The 17464-nt window shown below is 41.0% G+C and overlaps 1 protein-coding gene and 1 long non-coding RNA gene across 6 annotated transcripts in view; one reads left to right on the top strand and one right to left on the bottom strand.

Moving 5' to 3' along the window:
- Positions 1 to 1037: 1037 nt before the first annotated feature.
- Positions 1038 to 16506, top strand: LOC143807784 (uncharacterized). The gene is made up of 2 exons (XR_013221798.1): positions 1038 to 1281; positions 16305 to 16506. It is a non-coding gene; the product is annotated as an uncharacterized LOC143807784 (long non-coding RNA).
- Positions 6507 to 17464, bottom strand: part of FUT9 (fucosyltransferase 9) — a 367796-nt gene continuing 356838 nt past the window's right edge. For all 5 annotated transcript variants that reach the window (XM_077289704.1, XM_077289705.1, XM_077289706.1 and 2 more), the window contains one exon: positions 6507 to 8229. In XM_077289704.1, the coding sequence (XP_077145819.1) occupies positions 7142 to 8221 (1080 nt within the window). In that variant the 5' untranslated portion in view covers positions 8222 to 8229 and the 3' untranslated portion in view covers positions 6507 to 7141. The remainder of the gene's footprint in view (positions 8230 to 17464) is intronic.

Consider the following 17464-nt stretch of genomic DNA (forward strand, 5'->3'; position numbering starts at 1 on the left):
CTGCATTTCTCATAGGAATATACAGCTCATACACAGGACAGTTCAGTGACCATGTGCATGAGCCTTTATGGCTACATATCTGACTTTGTATCATTGTTTTGGAGATTTTTTGTGTGGGTTACTCTGTGCATGAACATTTTATCCTCTAGAGTCGAGCTTCCCTAACTGTGTGCTATGTGGCTGGTCGCCCCGTGAGGCACACCATGGCTGTGCTGAGACACAGCAGAGGAGGCGCTTTTCATATACTTGATCATATTCTGCACAGATCTTTCTTTGACTGTGGCATTTTTTATTTTAGCTTCATAACTGACTCATTCTGCATTAACTTTAATTTCTTACTGGGTTCAAGAGATGAAAATAAGTAAAATTGAGATTTTTTTTCATTTAAGCATGGACTTCCACTTCATACTGGTCTGTTTGGTGAGGCCCAGGCTTTACCTTAGTCAGCAAGATGCCCCTATGAGAAAAAGTTTTACAAGTCCTGCTCTAGATGAACATTAAAGAGGTTGTACCACGTCTGGATCCCGAGAACATGAATGGACTGGGTGGTTGATCTGGTGCCTGTCAGCTCCATTCATTCTCAATGGGACTGCCGGAGGTAGCCAAGCGCATTGTTTGGCCAATCTTTGGCACTTCCAATTAAGAATAAATAGAGTGGAGGTGCACATGAGCGACCACCACTTCATTCACAAGTTGCTCTTCAGAGCTCTGGTTCTTGTGGTTGGTGGTGGTCGCAGTGGTTGGACACGTCTTATATGGACAGGGACTAACTTCCAAACTTGGCACAATTCCTTTATAGTCATGGGAAACATGAGGTTAGATATGACATAGTTAGGGCAGCTTGATAAAATGCAACTCATATACATGATCTACTTTTACAATTTTCCTTGATAAGTATTATACTTATCTGCCATATATTAATTATAGAGTTGAGTAAAACGATTTGTGTTGCCCTAGTCCAACGTTCAATCCTGTCTTCCATGGCAGCTGATCGGGGCTGACTTAAGATCTATGGCTGGCATGCTGGACACCTTTAGCATTTTCTAGGTCCTGCAATGTAATATGAGTTAATAGGCCTTAAGTGATGTCATAAAGTGAATCATGCCATGATGTCTTGATGCAGTGACACCTAGTAAACACTAGAGACACCCAGGATGCCAGACCGAAGATGCCTACTACCAAAGTGATCTACTACTACTACTACAGTAGTCCAAGCTGGCATGGAGGACCGGACAGGATGCCAGACCAAGGCAGCGTGATTCCTTTTACTCTAATAAATAGGTTAATATAAATATTCAATATACAAGACCATGTTTCATCTATTAGCACCCAATCAGGTCTCAGCTATCGTATTGCGTACTAGGGTAGAATACATAAAATAATATCTTCGTTGATGCTCATTGGCAAGTCTATTGCTTTTCATCTGCAGAACTTTAGATATGACCATTTTGTTTTTTAGTAGCTTAATCATTTATCCAGAACATTTCCTTAAATAAATTCTGTAACACCACATTTTCAAGGGAACATTTTTTTCATCAACTTAATCATGCTCTGTTCATTCTGATTCATAATAACACAGTAAAAATACCAAGAAAGGAATTGTCCCTAACTGCAAATGTGGCGAATCAATTGTGCTTTTTTAACATTCAGTTGGTTACATCTGAAAGAAATGCAGAAAAAGAATAACTTTTTTGAAGTTTTTGAATCGGAAAAACTGTGAATAGATGAAAAGAAAAATATATGATGTCGAAGCAAAGTTACACAGTACATATATAATGTGTTCATAGTATCATACCCTTTACTGCACGCTTTCTTGTAAAGCTACTCAATAACCCATTATATACTGTATATATTGTAGACAAATACTTTTGTTAAAATCTGCTATATGGAATAAAAAAATAATTTTGCTCATTTCGAAAGTAGATTTGAGTAAGCAGAACGTAACTTGGCATTAGCCTGCAGCTCTTGGCAATGTGTTCTGTATCAAAGTGAATGTTATTATGACACTGTGGACTGAAGTCACATAAAATGAAAAAACTGGAATAAAGCGTTAAGAATAATGCCCATTGTGTCCACAATTTCTAAAAATTGATTTCTAGCTTTGGCAGGATGGTCACATGTTGTACATGGACATGTGATGATATGTTGCCAATTTCTAACCACAGTGAAGATGTCAGTAGATACAATCAAGTATGTCACTTGTCATGGTTCCCCATTATGTCTTTGGTTCCACAATCATGTCATACATGGATATGTAACCGTGGTCGTAAAATGGTTGCTACAATAGTGATGTCAGAATGTATGACATTTAACTGCTGTGAAAACAACTTACTGAAAACAGTGAGGCACACTGTGCTGTTATGCTGTGGTACACTGGCAGCATAGGACTGGCCCACCAGAGGACTGGAGGATCCTCTGGTGGGCCCTGGCAGGCAGCAGTTCACTCACTGTTTACACATCATGATATGCTGCCGAGAATGGTGATTTTAAGGCAAGCTAAACATCATTGCACCCAACAAATGAGCATTTTGCTGATTTGTCAGGTGATTACTGGATTTTTTGGACAAGTCGATAGTTGGGAAAAATTATTCTTATGAAAGCTCATTCCCCAATTATCAGCTTGACAAGACCGGAGATAAACTCTGCTGTTAGTACCACTTATACATGGTCGGCCCCAAGAATGATCTACTCTGGTGGGTCCAAACTACTCCAGTCCGACGCTGTACACCGGTATCATCAGTGGCATAACTTGAAGCTTGTAGGCCTCAGTAGAAAATCTCTAACAGGGTCCTCAACTGTCACAGAGCCTATAAGGTACTTTTGGGTCCCCCTAAGCTCCATGGCCTGGGCGAGACTGCAACCCCTGTACGCACTATACTTATGCCCTGGTTATAGTAGCACGCTACTCATTGTCTGCAGCTTCACAAATCATGCAGAACCCTATAGTGCAATATTAAATCAGTTGCTGGCCAAGTTTATAGATCCGGCTTGCCATATCTGCATGCAGTTAGTCACCTTAAAGAAAACATTGTTCTAGGTAAAATCCAGTTACGCTCTACTTTATACCTATCTCACTGTGACAACTGTTGTCATTGGGATTATCGTATCTGGCTGACATCTGCCAATGGCAAAATAAAACCGTAAAGGACAGACATGAGAACTGCTCCACAGAAACAGTAAGGCACACTTTATGTAAAATGCCAAGAACCTACAGCCTTCTTTATCTACCCTTTATGTTCCAGTCTTTAAACAGTGCTGGGGATTACTTCTGATTTTGTGGGGGAGATTCCATCCCTCCAATACATATTACATTAGTGGAAGTAATAAGCAATGAGGAGTTTAGTGTGAATGTTTTAAGCCATTTAGGTGATATGTAAGCAACCAAAATGATCGTGTATCTAGGTAAAAACCGACTCGGTGCAAAATTAGCAGTAGCAATGAAGAATGGCATGTATTCTGTGCTCCTGCATATCTCTAAATGAGCCTTACTGTTATCTGCAGAAATCCTGAATGTTTTCATACAATTGATGGTTTATATTGACTAAACATCAGCATTTAAAGGGGTTTTCAGGCTCACATTATTGATGACCCATGTTTCGGACAGGTTATCAATATCCAATTGGTGGGGGTATTGCCAATCAGCTGTTTGAAGTGGTTGCAGAATTCGATAAGCACTGCAGACCCTTCTGCTCCATTGTAAACCGATAATCCTTGCACCATCCACCAATAATTAATTTCCCATAATACAAGGAATGTCCCCAAAAATATAATTAGCAACAAATAATACACAACTGACCATCAATTTAAAAACACACATTCAAAATCATATAAGGCAGTGTGCATTACCTGGTAAGATGTCTTCAAATGACAAATATCCATCTTTCATATCTCACAATTAGTGATGAGCGAGTATGCTCGTTACTCGAGATTTCCGAGCATGCTTGGGTGATCTCTGAGTATTTTGGGCGTGCTCGTAGATTTAGCTTGTGTCCCCACAGCTGCATAATTTGCAGCTGCTAGACAGCCTGAATACATGTTAGGGTTGCCTGTTTGTTAGTGTCACGCTGCAGCAATGCAGGTATGTACAGACTCCACGAGGGAGAGTGGGTGAGAGAAAAAGAGGTCACATTTGCCGCATCACAGCCCATTGCACAATGCACTGCGCCACCAGATGGCGACAGAGAATGGTCAAAAGGAGCCAAGTCAGTAACGGTCGGTAAGCGTATAGTTTAAAGGAGAAAACAGAACACGTGGTCAAAATACAAGCCGAGGGACAGAAGCAGCCAGGAGCAAAGGTACCAGAGACATGAGACAGAGAACGGAGTCAGAGTAAGCCAAAAGGTCAAAAAGCCAGACAGACGTGTGGTAACAAAGACGGAAAACAGGAGACGAAGTCAGAGTTTTAGCCGAGTCACAAACGGAGGGGACACACACCAGAGTCACACTAGGTCAGGTACAGGAGACAGGTCAGGTACAGGTACGGGAGCTCAGAGGCAAAAGGAACACTGGGGTTTCACAGGTTAGCAGTCCCAGCAAGCCCAAAACTATCACTGACACAAGCTGCCAGCAAGAGCACCAAGAAATAGCCACTCCCAAATCAAAGAGAGACAGAAATAGTTAACCCCACCATGACCAGGCTGGAGTAAGAGAAACAAAGCAAACTCCAACCCGGATCATGACAGTTAGGGAATGTGTTCAGGCTGTCTAGCAGCTTCGGCGACACAAACTAAATCTCTGAGCACTAACAAATACTCGAAGATCACTCGAGCATGCTTTCAAATCTCAAGTAAGGTCCCTTTGGCCTTATAAGAAGACCAATACTATTAATGGCCTGTGATAGTTTTGTGCCATGTTTTGAGATTTTGCACTGGGGCCCACAAGCCTCAAGATTTTCTACTGCATTGTATATACAGGACACTGCCCTGCACCCAAAAGTGTGTTTCACTCCTACTGTGTACATCGAAAGAGGCCACAGTGCTCACCAAATGTCCCTTTAAATGGCTGATTCTGGGAGTGCGGGGAGTCGCCCCCCCACTGATCAGATATTGATGGCCTATATAATGAATAGGTTTCAATATTCTGATCTGGTAAAACCACTCTAAAATCTCTATGGTTATCCATCATACAGAATAATAATTTAATTCGAAAAAAGGAACAATGTTTTTCTCCAAATGATAAACTGGAAGAAATGTTCTGTGTTTGCTAGCCACCATTACTCAAAGTGCAGGGTTTGTGCTGAAATCTGTACTGCTTCCTCATTGTACAATATAATACACATGTCTACTGAAAGCAATGGTAGTCTATGGGACAAATAAGATACCATCAAGGCAATGACTTTTGATGGCATCCAATGTATGCCACGACTGTCAGAGAACCATTATGGCTAGTTGGTTGCCATGGGCTAGCCTCAAAAAACGCTTTCATTTTTCACAATGACAACATAGAAGGGTTATGATGTTCATAATTACTTATAAGAAAATAAAGATCATTCTTCATTTAAAAAAAATATTGAAAATAGCGTGAGTCTAAAACAAACATAGCAGCACATCAGATCAATATGATCGTAAAAGTGAGACTCCTAAATACAGAACCACGTGTGAGATTGTTTCAAGGGTGAGAATGGCTTAGAAGTGTTACTTGCAGGCTCAGCTGATCTTGGATGAAGATGACTTATCAGTAGTGTTGAGCATTCCGATACCGCAAGTATCGGGTATCGGCCGATACTTGCGGGTATCGGAATTCCGATACCGAGATCCGATACTTTTGTGGTATCGGGTATCGGTATCGAAACAACATTAATGTGTAAAATTAAGAATTAAAATAAAAAATATTGCTATACTCACCTCTCCGACGCAGCCTGGACCTCCGCGAGGGAACCGGCAGCGTTGTTTGCTTAAAATTCGCGCGTTTACTTCCTTACTTGAAGTCCCGGCTTGTGATTGGTCGCGTGCCGCCCATGTGGCCGCGACGCGACCAATCACAGCAAGCCGTGACGTAATTTTAGGTCCTTCAGGATTTTAAAATTACGTTCTGGCTTGTGATTGGTCGCGACGCGATGCGACCAATCACAAGCCGTGACGTCACGGGAGGCAGGACAAGCGCGCATTTTAAAATGCGCGCGTGTCCAGCCTCCCGTGACGTCACGGCTTGTGATTGGTCGCGTCACCCATGTGACCGCGACGTGACCAATCACAAGCCAGAACGTAATTTTAAAATCCTGAAGGACCTAAAATTACGTCACGGCTTGCTGTGATTGGTCGCGTCGCGGCCACATGGGCGGCACGCGACCAATCACAAGCCGGGACTTCAAGTAAGGAAGTAAACGCGCGAATTTTAAGCAAACAACGCTGCCGGTTCCCTCGCGGAGGTACAGGCTGCGTCGGAGAGGTGAGTATAGCAATATTTTTTATTTTAATTCTTTATTTTACACATTAATATGGTTCCCAGGGCCTGAAGGAGAGTTTCCTCTCCTTCAGACCCTGGGAACCATCAGGAATACCGTCCGATACATGAGTCCCATTGACTTGTATTGGTATCGGGTATCGGTATCGGATTAGATCCGATACTTTGCCGGTATCGGCCGATACTTTCCGATACCGATACTTTCAAGTATCGGACGGTATCGCTCAACACTACTTATCAGAACTGAAAACTACTTTCCAATGAAATGGAAAATCTGTTACAGAGTAAAGTTACACATTTCCGCGTTCTCACCCAGTAAATAGTTTACTTCTTCCACCTCAACAATATACATATGCAATTGAGATATGTCACTTCGTATGATATCTGCCAGTATGACCTCCAGCTTGGTTTCTGGACAATAGCGTGGAAATGATGGTGATCCAAGCCTGCTACATATGGTAATATGGAGACTCTTTTCTTTAAAAAGGTGTTATGTAAAAATGGTTAACACTTAGAGTAAGGAAATTGCTCTGCGTTCACAGAAACTGCTGCTACATATGGAGTGTCTGGGAACGATGATACTGATGCTGGAGAGAGGTTTTCATGTCTGACAAAGTTAATGTTAAATTATGCATTCGACAGAGCAGTAGACAGTGAAACAAAGCACTACATTTTTATCTTGATGCAAGTAACTGTTGTAATGTCTTCCCAGAAAGTGCTTAAATATGATAGAGGGGGTTTAGTTCCAAAACCACTTCTCCAAATTACTGACAGATTTGTATTCCTGATGTCTTTTAACATGGTCACACGCTAGGCAAGCGTGAGATTCCCAGAAACGGGACAAGTTCACGGTGTAATGTTTCCTCCAGTTAAAGTATGCCAGGTACCGCTCAGTATCTTTGTTCAACACCAACAGATAATCCGCCAACTCTCTCGGAGAGAGAAAGTCTTCAACGTGAATAAAAGAGTCTGCTGGTATGTAGTTCTCATAGTTTTCTCTTGGAGGTCCTAGCACAATGGGCACAGATCCAGCAAGTAGTGCATTGTAAAGTTTTTCAGTTATATAGTCTTTGTGAATAGAGTTTTCAAAGGACAAGTAAAATTTACAAGTAGAGATGGTTGGAATCAAGCTTTTGTCGTTCAAGTATTCACCAAACGCCTGGCCATAGGTTAAGATTTCAATGTATTTGTTGAGTTCATTATAGTACTTTACTCTAACGTGATCTGGATTCCAGTTGCTTACAACCCAGCAGACCAATTTATCTTTGCTTGGCACTTCAAATTCAAAGGGCTTTGTGCTTACGACCATAAAGCCATAAGGCACTTGAATGTCTGAATCACGCCGATAGGTCAACGTGAGATTAAATAAATGTTCGATGCCACTTTTTTGTGGAGTATGAGTTGGAGATTCGAGATTCATCCAAATCCATTTCTGAAAGGGTGGCCTTGTTTGCAATGGGAGATTGGTAAGATCCCAGTTGATATCTCTATGATGTATTAGCACTGCATGGGATTTGTTGTAGAGCGCACGATCAGTAGTCAAATGGCACCCATGGATATTAAAAAGAGCCTCGCAGGACTGCAACTCAAATGTTTGTCCAAATGGCCAGACCCAAATAAGAATGATGGTATCATTGTAATAATCTTTTTTAGTAGAGAAAATATTTTTCATTTTTAGCATAGAATTAGCCGATTCTATAGGGCTGGAGATCCAGTTGTTTGTTGGCTTGACATATATCAGTAAACATACTGTGAAGCAAATCAACACGATGCAGACAACTAGAAATGGTCGAAAGATGCCTTTAGATGTTGATGTCATAATTTGCCCTGAAAAACAAAAATACAAAAATGTATTCACATCTGTAATATACAGGATAAAGAAGCACACACAGATAAATTATGATTTAAGGGAACTTGTCATGCAAAAAAAATACTTGGGGATATTTTGTGTTCTAAAGCCAGGCAACCCTTGCACTGGAAGCCCGGATACCTAGAGGAAATTAACTTTATTCCTCCCAGCAGCCTCTGACTTTCAGTCACAACTTGGTGTGCCAGCGCGGCTTCTGTTACTGCTCGGAATATAGTGATTAACACCTTATCTGCAGGTTTATAGCGTTTTTTGACATGAGAGGTTCCTTTTACAGGGCGTAATGGATTAGAAAATTCTGTATTATGCTATATATATATATATATATATATATATATATATATATATATATATATAAAGTGTTTGCCCTCTTCCTAATTTCCTATTCTTTTGCATGATTATCCCACTTAAATGTGTGAGATCACCAAACAAATTTAAATATTAGACACAGATAAAACAAGGAAACACAAAGTGCAGTTTTAAAATAATGGTCCTTATTATTCAAGGAAAATAAATCCAAACCTTCAGGGCCCTGTGTGAAAAAGTGATTGCCCCCTAAACCTAATAACAAGTTGGGCCACCCTTCGCAGCAACAACTGCAATCAAGTGTTTGCAATAACTGGGAATGAGTCTTACAATGCTCTGGAGGAATTTTGCCCCACTCATCTTTGCAGAATTATTGGAATTCAGCCACATTGGAGGGTTTCCGAGCATGCACCACCTTTTTAAAGTCATGCCACAGCATCTCAATTGGATTACGTCAGAACTTTGACTAGTCCACTCCAAAGTTTTAATCTTGTTTTTCTTATGCTATTCAAAGGTGGACTTGCTGGTGTGTTTGGTATAATTGTCCTGCTGCATACCCTAAGTGTGTTTCAGCTTGATGTTATGAACAAATGGCCAGACATTCTCCTTCAGGATTTTTGATAGACAGCATAATTCATGATTCCATTTACAACAGCAAGTCTTCCAGGTCCTGAAGCAGCAAAACAACCCCAGACCATAACACTACTACCATATTTTACTGTTGGTATGATGTCCCTTTTCTGAACTGCTGTGTTTCTTTAATGCCAGATGTAATGGGACATGCACCTTCCAAAAAGTAGAAGTTTTGTCTTGTCAGTCCACAGAGTTTTCTCCCATGAGTTTTGGGGAACATCAAGATGTTTTCTTGCAAAATTGAGACTTTTGTGTTCTTATTGCTCAGCAGTGGTTTTCGTCTTGGAACTCTGCCATACAGGCCATTTTTGTTCAGTCTCTTATGGTGGAGTTATGAACACTGACCTTAACTGAGGCAAGTGAGGCCTGCAGTTCATTTGGATGTTGCTGTGGGGTCTTTTGTAACCTCTTGGATGAGTCATCGCTGCACTCATGGGGTAATTTTAGTCTGCCGGCCATTCTTGGGAAGGTTCACCACTATTCCATATTTTTTCCATTTGTGAATAATGGCTCTCACTGTGGTCCGCTGCAGTTCCAAAGCTTGATAAATGGCTTTATAACCTTTTCCAGACTCAATTACCTTGTTTCTCATTTGTTCCAGAATTTCTTTGGATTGCGACATGATGCCTAGCTTTTGAGGATCTTTTGGCCTACTTCACTTTGTCAGCTAGGTCTTGTCAAGTGATTTCTTGATTGAGAAGAGGTGTGGCAGTGATCAGGTCTTGGTGTGATAAACCACAGTTAATTTATGTTTTAAGGGGGGAGGGCAATCACTTTTTCACGTAGGGTCCTGTAGGTTTGGATTTCTTTTTCCCTTAATAATACAGACCTTCCTTTAACCCCTTCACCCCAAAGCCTGTTTTCACCTAAGTGACACGGGCAATTTTTACAATTCTGACCACTGTCACTTTATGAGGTCATAACTCTGAAACGCTTCAACGGATCCTGGTGATTCTGAGATTGTTTTCTCGTGACATATTGTACTTTATGATAGTGGTAAAACTTCTTCGATATGACTTGCATTTATTTGTGAAAAAAACAGAAATTTGTCGAAAATTATGAAAATTTAGCAATTTTCAAATTTTTCGTTTTTATGCCCTTAAATTAGAGAGTTATATCACATAATATAGTTAATAAACAACATTTCCCACATGTCTGCTTTACATCAGCACAATTTTGGAAACATAATTTTTTTTTGTTAGGGAGTTATAAGGGTTAAAAGTTGACCAGCGATTTCTCATTTTTGCAACAAAATTTGCAAAACCATTTTTTTTACGGACCACCTCACACTTGAAGTGACTTTGAGGGGTCTATATGACAGAAAATGTCCAAAAGTGACACCATTCTAAAAACTGCACCCCTCAAGGTACTCTAAACCACATTCAAAAAGTTTATTAACCCTTCAGGTGCTTCACAGGAATTTTTGGAATGTTTAAAAAAAATTGAACATTTAACTTTTTTTTCACAAAATTTTTACTTCAGATCCAATTTGTTTTATTTTACCAAGGGTAACAGGAGAAATTGGACCAAAAAAGTTGTTGTACAATTTGTCCTGAGTACGCCGATACCCCACATGTTGGGGTAAACCATTGATTGGGCACATGGCAGAGCTCGGAAGGGAAGGAGCGCCATTTGACTTTTCAATGCAAAATTGGCTGGAATTGAGATCGGAACCCATGTCGTGTTTGGAGAGCCCCTGACGTGCCTAAACAGTGGAAACCCCCAGAAGTGACACCATTTTGGAAAGTAGACCCTCTAAGGAACTAATCTAGATGTGTGGTGAGCACTTTGAACCTCCAAGTGCTTCACAGAAGTTTATAATGTGGAGCCGTAAAAAAAATTAATATTAATTTTCACAAAAAATGATCTTTTTGCCCCAAATTTTTTATTTTCCCAAGGGTAGCAGGATAAATTGGACCCCAAAAGTTGTTGTGCAATTTGTCCTGAGTACGCTGATACTTCATATATGGGGATAAACCACTGTTTGGGCGCATGGCAGAGCTCGGAAGGGAAGGAGCGCCATTTGACTTTTCAATGCAAAATTGGCTGGAATTGAGATCGGAACCCATGTCGTGTTTGGAGAGCCCCTGACGTGCCTAAACAGTGGAAACCCCCAGAAGTGACACCATTTTGGAAAGTAGACCCTCTAAGGAACTAATCTAGATGTGTGGTGAGCACTTTGAACCTCCAAGTGCTTCACAGAAGTTTATAATGTAGAGCCGTAAAAAAAAATTAATATTAATTTTCACAAAAAATGATATTTTTGCCCCAAATTTTTTATTTTCCCAAGGGTAGCAGGATAAATTGGACCCCAAAAGTTGTTGTGCAATTTGTCCTGAGTACGCTGATACTTCATATATGGGGATAAACCACTGTTTGGGCGCATGGCAGAGCTCGGAAGGGAAGGAGCGCCATTTGACTTTTCAATGCAAAATTGGCTGGAATTGAGATCGGAACCCATGTCGTGTTTGGAGAGCCCCTGACGTGCCTAAACAGTGGAAACCCCCACAAGTGACACCATTTTGGAAAGAAGACCCCCTAAGGAACTTATTTAGATGTGTGGTGAGCACTCTTAACCCCCAGTTGTTTCACTAAAGTTTAGAATGTAGCGCTGTGAAAATCAAAAAATCATTTTTTCTTTCCACAAAATGATGTTTTAGCCCGCAATTTTTTTTCCCCCAAGGGTAACAGGAGAAATTGGACCACAAAAGTTATTGTCCAATTTGTCCTGAGTACGCTGATACCCCATACATTGGGGGGAACCACTGTTTGGGCGCACGGCAGAGCTCGGAAGGGAAGGAGCGCCGTTTGAAATGCAGACTTAGATGGATTGGTCTGCAGGTGTCATGTTGCATTTGCAGAGCCCCTGATGTACCTAAACAGTAGAAACCCCCCACAAGTGACCCCATATTGGAAACTAGACCCCCCACGGAACTTATCTAGATGTGTTGTGAGAACTTTGAACCAACAAGTGTTTCACTACAGTTTATCACGCAGAGCCATGAAAATAAAAATTTTTTTTTTTTCCACGAAAATTATATTTTAGCCCCCACATTTTTATTTTCCCAAGGGTAACAGGAGAAATTGGACAACAAAAGTTGTTGTCCAATTTGTCCTGAGTACGCTGATACTTCATATATGGGGATAAACCACTGTTTGGGCGCACAGCAGAGCTCGGAAGGGAAGGAGCGCCGTTTGAAATGCAGACTTAGATGGATTGGTCTGCAGGTGTCATGTTGCATTTGCAGAGCCCCTGATGTACCTAAACAGTAGAAACCCCCCACAAGTGACCCCATATTGGAAACTAGACCCCCCACAGAACTTATCTAGATGTGTTGTGAGAACTTTGAACCCCCAAGTGCTTCACTACAGTTTATAACGCAGAGCCGAGAAAATAAAAAATATATTTTTTTCCACGAAAATTATATTTTAGCCCCCATGTTTTTATTTTCCTAAGGATAAGGCTGGTTTCACACTTGCGTTTTTTTTAAAAACGCATGTGTGAAAAAACGCATGTAATCGCGGTAAAACGCATGCGTTTTTTTAGACGCATGCGTTTTTATAGAAAAACACAAGAAAACAAGAAAAAAACAAAAAACCCTAACCCTACCCCTAACCCTACCCCTACCCCTAACCTGAAATACGTGGCACTGAAATACGTGGCACTGAAATACGTTTATATACGTATATACGTATATACGTATATAAGTGCCACGATATTTCAGTGGCCACGTATATAAGTGCCACGTATATAAGTGCCACGTATATAAGTGCCACGTATATAAGTGCCACGTATATAAGTGCCACGTATTTCATGTACATGCCACGATATTTAAGTGCCACGTATTTAAGTGCCACGTATTTAAGTGCCACGTATTTAAGTGCCACGTATTTAAGTGCCACGTATTTCACGTAAATGCCACGATATTTCAGTGCCACGTATTTCACTGAAATACCGTGGCACTTAAATACGTGGCACTGAAATATCGTGGCACTGAAATATCGTGGCACTGAAATAACGTGGCACTGAAATACGTGGCACTGAAATACGTGGCACTGAAATACGTGGCACTGAAATACGTGGCACTGAAATACGTGGCACTATGACTGTCAGAAAATGTTCATTAAACGGTTAGGGATGAGTTTAGGGGTAGGGTTAGGGTTAGGGTTTGGATCCCTTTATCACCTTGATGGTGGTGGGTGACTTTTCAGTGTGTTCTGTTTTTTTTCTATAAAAACGCATGCGTTTTTAACGCAAACAAACGCGTTGAGATCGGACGCCATGTCGCGTTTGGAGAGCCCCTGATGTGCCTAAACAGTGAAAACTCCCCAATTCTAACTGACACCCTAACCCCAACCCTAACCCTAGTCCTAACCCTAGCGCTACTTTCACACTAGCGTTTTTTTTGCATACGTCGCAATGCGTCGTTTTGGCGAAAAAACGCATCCTGCAAAGTCATCTGCAGGATGCGTTTTTTCCCCATAGACTAACATTAGCGACGTATTGACACACGTCGCAAGCGTCGTGCGACGGTTGCGTCGTGTTGTGGCGGACCGCCGGCAGCAACAAACGTTACATGTAACTTTTTTTGTGCTGACGGTCCACCATTTCCGACCGCGCATGCGCGGCTGGAACTCCGCCCCCACCTCCCCGCACCTCACAATGGGGCAGCGGATGCGTGGAAAAACAGCATCCGCTGCCCCCGTTGTGCGGCGCTTGCACAGTATGCGTCGGTATGTCGGGCCGACGCAGCGCGACGGCCCCGTACCGACGCTAGTGTGAAAGTAGCCTAACGGGAAAATGGAAATAAATATATTTTTTAAAATTTTATTATTTTTCCCTAACTAAGGGCGTGATGAAGGGGGATTTGATTTACTTATATAGCGTTTTTTGGGCGGATTTTTATGGTTGGCAGCCATCACACACTAAAAGACGCTTTTTATTGCAAACAATAGTTTTTGCATTACCACATTTTGAGAGCTATAATTTTTCGATATTTTGGTCCACAGAGTCATGTGAGATCTTGTTTTTTGCGGGACGAGTTGACGTTTTTATTGGTACCATTTTCGGGCACATGACATTTTTTGATCGCTTTTTATTCCGATTTTTGGGAGGCGGAATGAACAAAAACCAGCAATTCCTGAAATTCTTTTAGGGGGTGCGTTTATACCGTTCCGCGTTTGGTAAAAAGGATAAAGCAGTTTTATTCTTCGGGTCAGTACGATTACAGCGATAACTCATTTATATAATTTTTTTATGTTTTGGCGCTTTTACACAATAAAAACTATTTTATATAAAAAATAATTGTTTTTGCATCGCTTTATTCTGAGAGCTATAACTTTTTTATTTTTCTGCTGATGATGCTGTATGGCGGCTTTTTTTTTGCGGGACAAGATGACGTTTTCAGCGGTACCATGGTTATTTATATCCGTCTTTTTGATCGCGTGTTATTCCACTTTTTGTTTGGCGGTATGAGAATAAAGCGTTGTTTTTTGCCTCGTTTTTTTTTTTTTTTTTTTACGGTGTTCACTGAAGGGGTTAACTAGTGATATAGTTTTATAGGTGGGGTTGTTACGGACGCGGCGATACTAAATATGTGTACTTTTATTGTGTGGTGTTTTTTTTATTTAGATAAAGAAATGTATTTATGGGAATATATATATATTTTTTTTCTTTATTTAGGAATTTTTTTTTTTTTTTTTTTTACACATGTGGAAAATTTTTTTTTTTACTTTTTTACTTTGTCCCAGGAGGGGACATCACAGATCGGTGATCAGACCGTGTGCATAGCACTCGGTCTGATCACCGATGTGCCAGGCACATTGCAGGGGCTTGCCGGCGCCTGCTATGAGGATTCTCAGCAGACGCCGGCAAGCAGGGTCATCTTATGACCCGGAAGGAGTCCCGCGGCCATCTTGGATCCGGGGACTCCTTCCAGGTCACCGGAGCAGCGCGATCTCATCGCGCTGCTACGGTGGGAGAGCGCAGGGAGCCCCCGTCCCTGCGCGATCCCCCTCTATGCCGCTGTCACTATTGACAGCGGCATCAGAGGGGTTAAATGCCCGCGATCGGCGACAGCGCCGATCGTGGGCATTGCTGCGGGGTGTCAGCTGTCATATACAGCTGACACCCGCACCCGATCACCGCGGCGCTCAGCGTGAGACCGCGGTGATCGATGCGCCGTACTAGTACTGCGGCTGGCACTAATGCAGTGCCGGCAGCGCCGTACTAGTACGGCGCATGTCACGAAGGGGTTAAACACTGCTTTTTGTCTTTATGTCTTTATTTGTGTTATTTTTGTCTAATAGTCTAATACTTCCACTTGTTTGGTGATCTGAAACATTTAAGAGTGACACACATGCAAAAGAATGGGAAATCAGGAAGGGGGCAAACACTTTTTCACACAACTGTATGTGTGTGTGTGTATATATATATATATATATATATATATATATACAAACATATACAGTTGTGTAAAAAAAGTGTAATGGGACTAATATATGTATGGGAATATAATGGGATATAATATAATGGGAATTTTCTCCCCCCTGTACCAGTCTGTCATTGTAAATTTGTTTACTGTAAACGATATCTATAACTCTGTATGTAACCCCTTTCTCATGTACAGCACCATGGAATTAATGGTGCTATATAAATAAATAATAATAATAATAATATATTATTCTGATGTTTGCACTGGGCACTAGGGCAGTCTTTCACAATTTAAGGACATTTCCTGCTGCATGCCGCCCACTGATTAACTTTGCTGTATAGACTGGGACAGAATTATCCAAGAACTAGAGTTTTATGACATATTCCTTGGAGGCCTGAATAAGGCAAGATAGCAACACTATATGCATAGGTAATGCTCTGCATTCATTATCCCATTTATTTTTCTTTTCTCTGTTGGAGGAAGTCGTATTCTATCCCTTCCTGGAGACTGTAATGGTTTATAACATTTCTCTGCCAATAGACTCTGGTTTATTGCAGCTGCCGTACAGAAAACAAACTCTGGCATGTTTTACACAAATAATACAGAAAGAAAGTGTGTATTTTTAATATGGCAGTGGGAAAAATATATTTTCTTTCTTCCAGGAACAGCACCACGTCTAGCCACAAATTGTGTGTGGTGCAAGTTGTTCCTGAGCCCTATTCACTTCAAAGATGCTGGATAAGTATGGCACGATTTCTGGATGACAGCAGCTATGTTTTTTTCCAATCCTGGGCAACCCTCTAAGAATAATTTCTCTTCTACGTATGTAAATCTAATAAATCATAATAAAGCAAAATTACCTGAGACACTCCTTTTAGTAAAAAAAAAATGTTATGTGCACGAGCAAAAGTAAGACAATTTGTTAAAATAAAAAAGCAACACAAAGCGTCTATCAGTTGGAATTAGGGTTACATAAATGGAGACAAATGGGAACAAATGTCGTTTGCTCTGAGCTAGAAGCTGAACATGGGAGCTAGTATTTTGCAGTTACTGTGCACAGTCATTGAAGCATAAAGCTATTTCACATTGAACTCTACCTGGCATACCGACATCTGACGATACTATCAGTTTATATACAGGAGAATGTTTTGATCTTGCCCGAGGGCCCTGTGATAAAAGGCTTCCTTGCTAGATATGAACATCAATGTTTTTTTTTATTACCTCTAAATAATATACACAACACAAGCAAAGATATATTTCTAAAAATGTATTATTTATAGATCACTAGCCAATCCAAACCCTCTTGGGTGTGAAGTTCAATTTGCTTAAAATCTTAAATAAAAATTACAATCAAAAATGTATTTTCTAGCTCAAAAATTGTTTTCCGACAGACTTGAGAAAAAAGATCTTGGCTACCCTGTTCTGGTTATCGGTTCTATAGTTTTGGAAGACATCCCAGTATGGTGTAGTGGCGAACGTAACACATTTACTTACATCACTGTGTCGTCTGCGTATCAGCCCCAAATTAATATCGGCCAGATGGATAATGATATATATGCCAAGTTTCCTATCTATAGAAAGGTAAAACCATGATGGGAAATATGGTATTAATATCTCCCACCTGGGACCCCCAGATGGACAGATATCATGAAGATCGTGACCCCATAATATGTTGGGACCTAGCTGCATCCCATTGCCAGCCCCATCTTGGGGGATGTATGTGGGTCTGACGTTCACCTATGAAAATCAGATTCTGAATTATAATCATTGCTCAGTACTGGGGGATACGGCTCGCTGTAGGTCTGCACCATTTTCCAATTGG

This window comes from Ranitomeya variabilis, chromosome 2 (genome assembly GCF_051348905.1).
Source record: "Ranitomeya variabilis isolate aRanVar5 chromosome 2, aRanVar5.hap1, whole genome shotgun sequence".
Lineage (NCBI taxonomy): Eukaryota > Metazoa > Chordata > Amphibia > Anura > Dendrobatidae > Ranitomeya > Ranitomeya variabilis.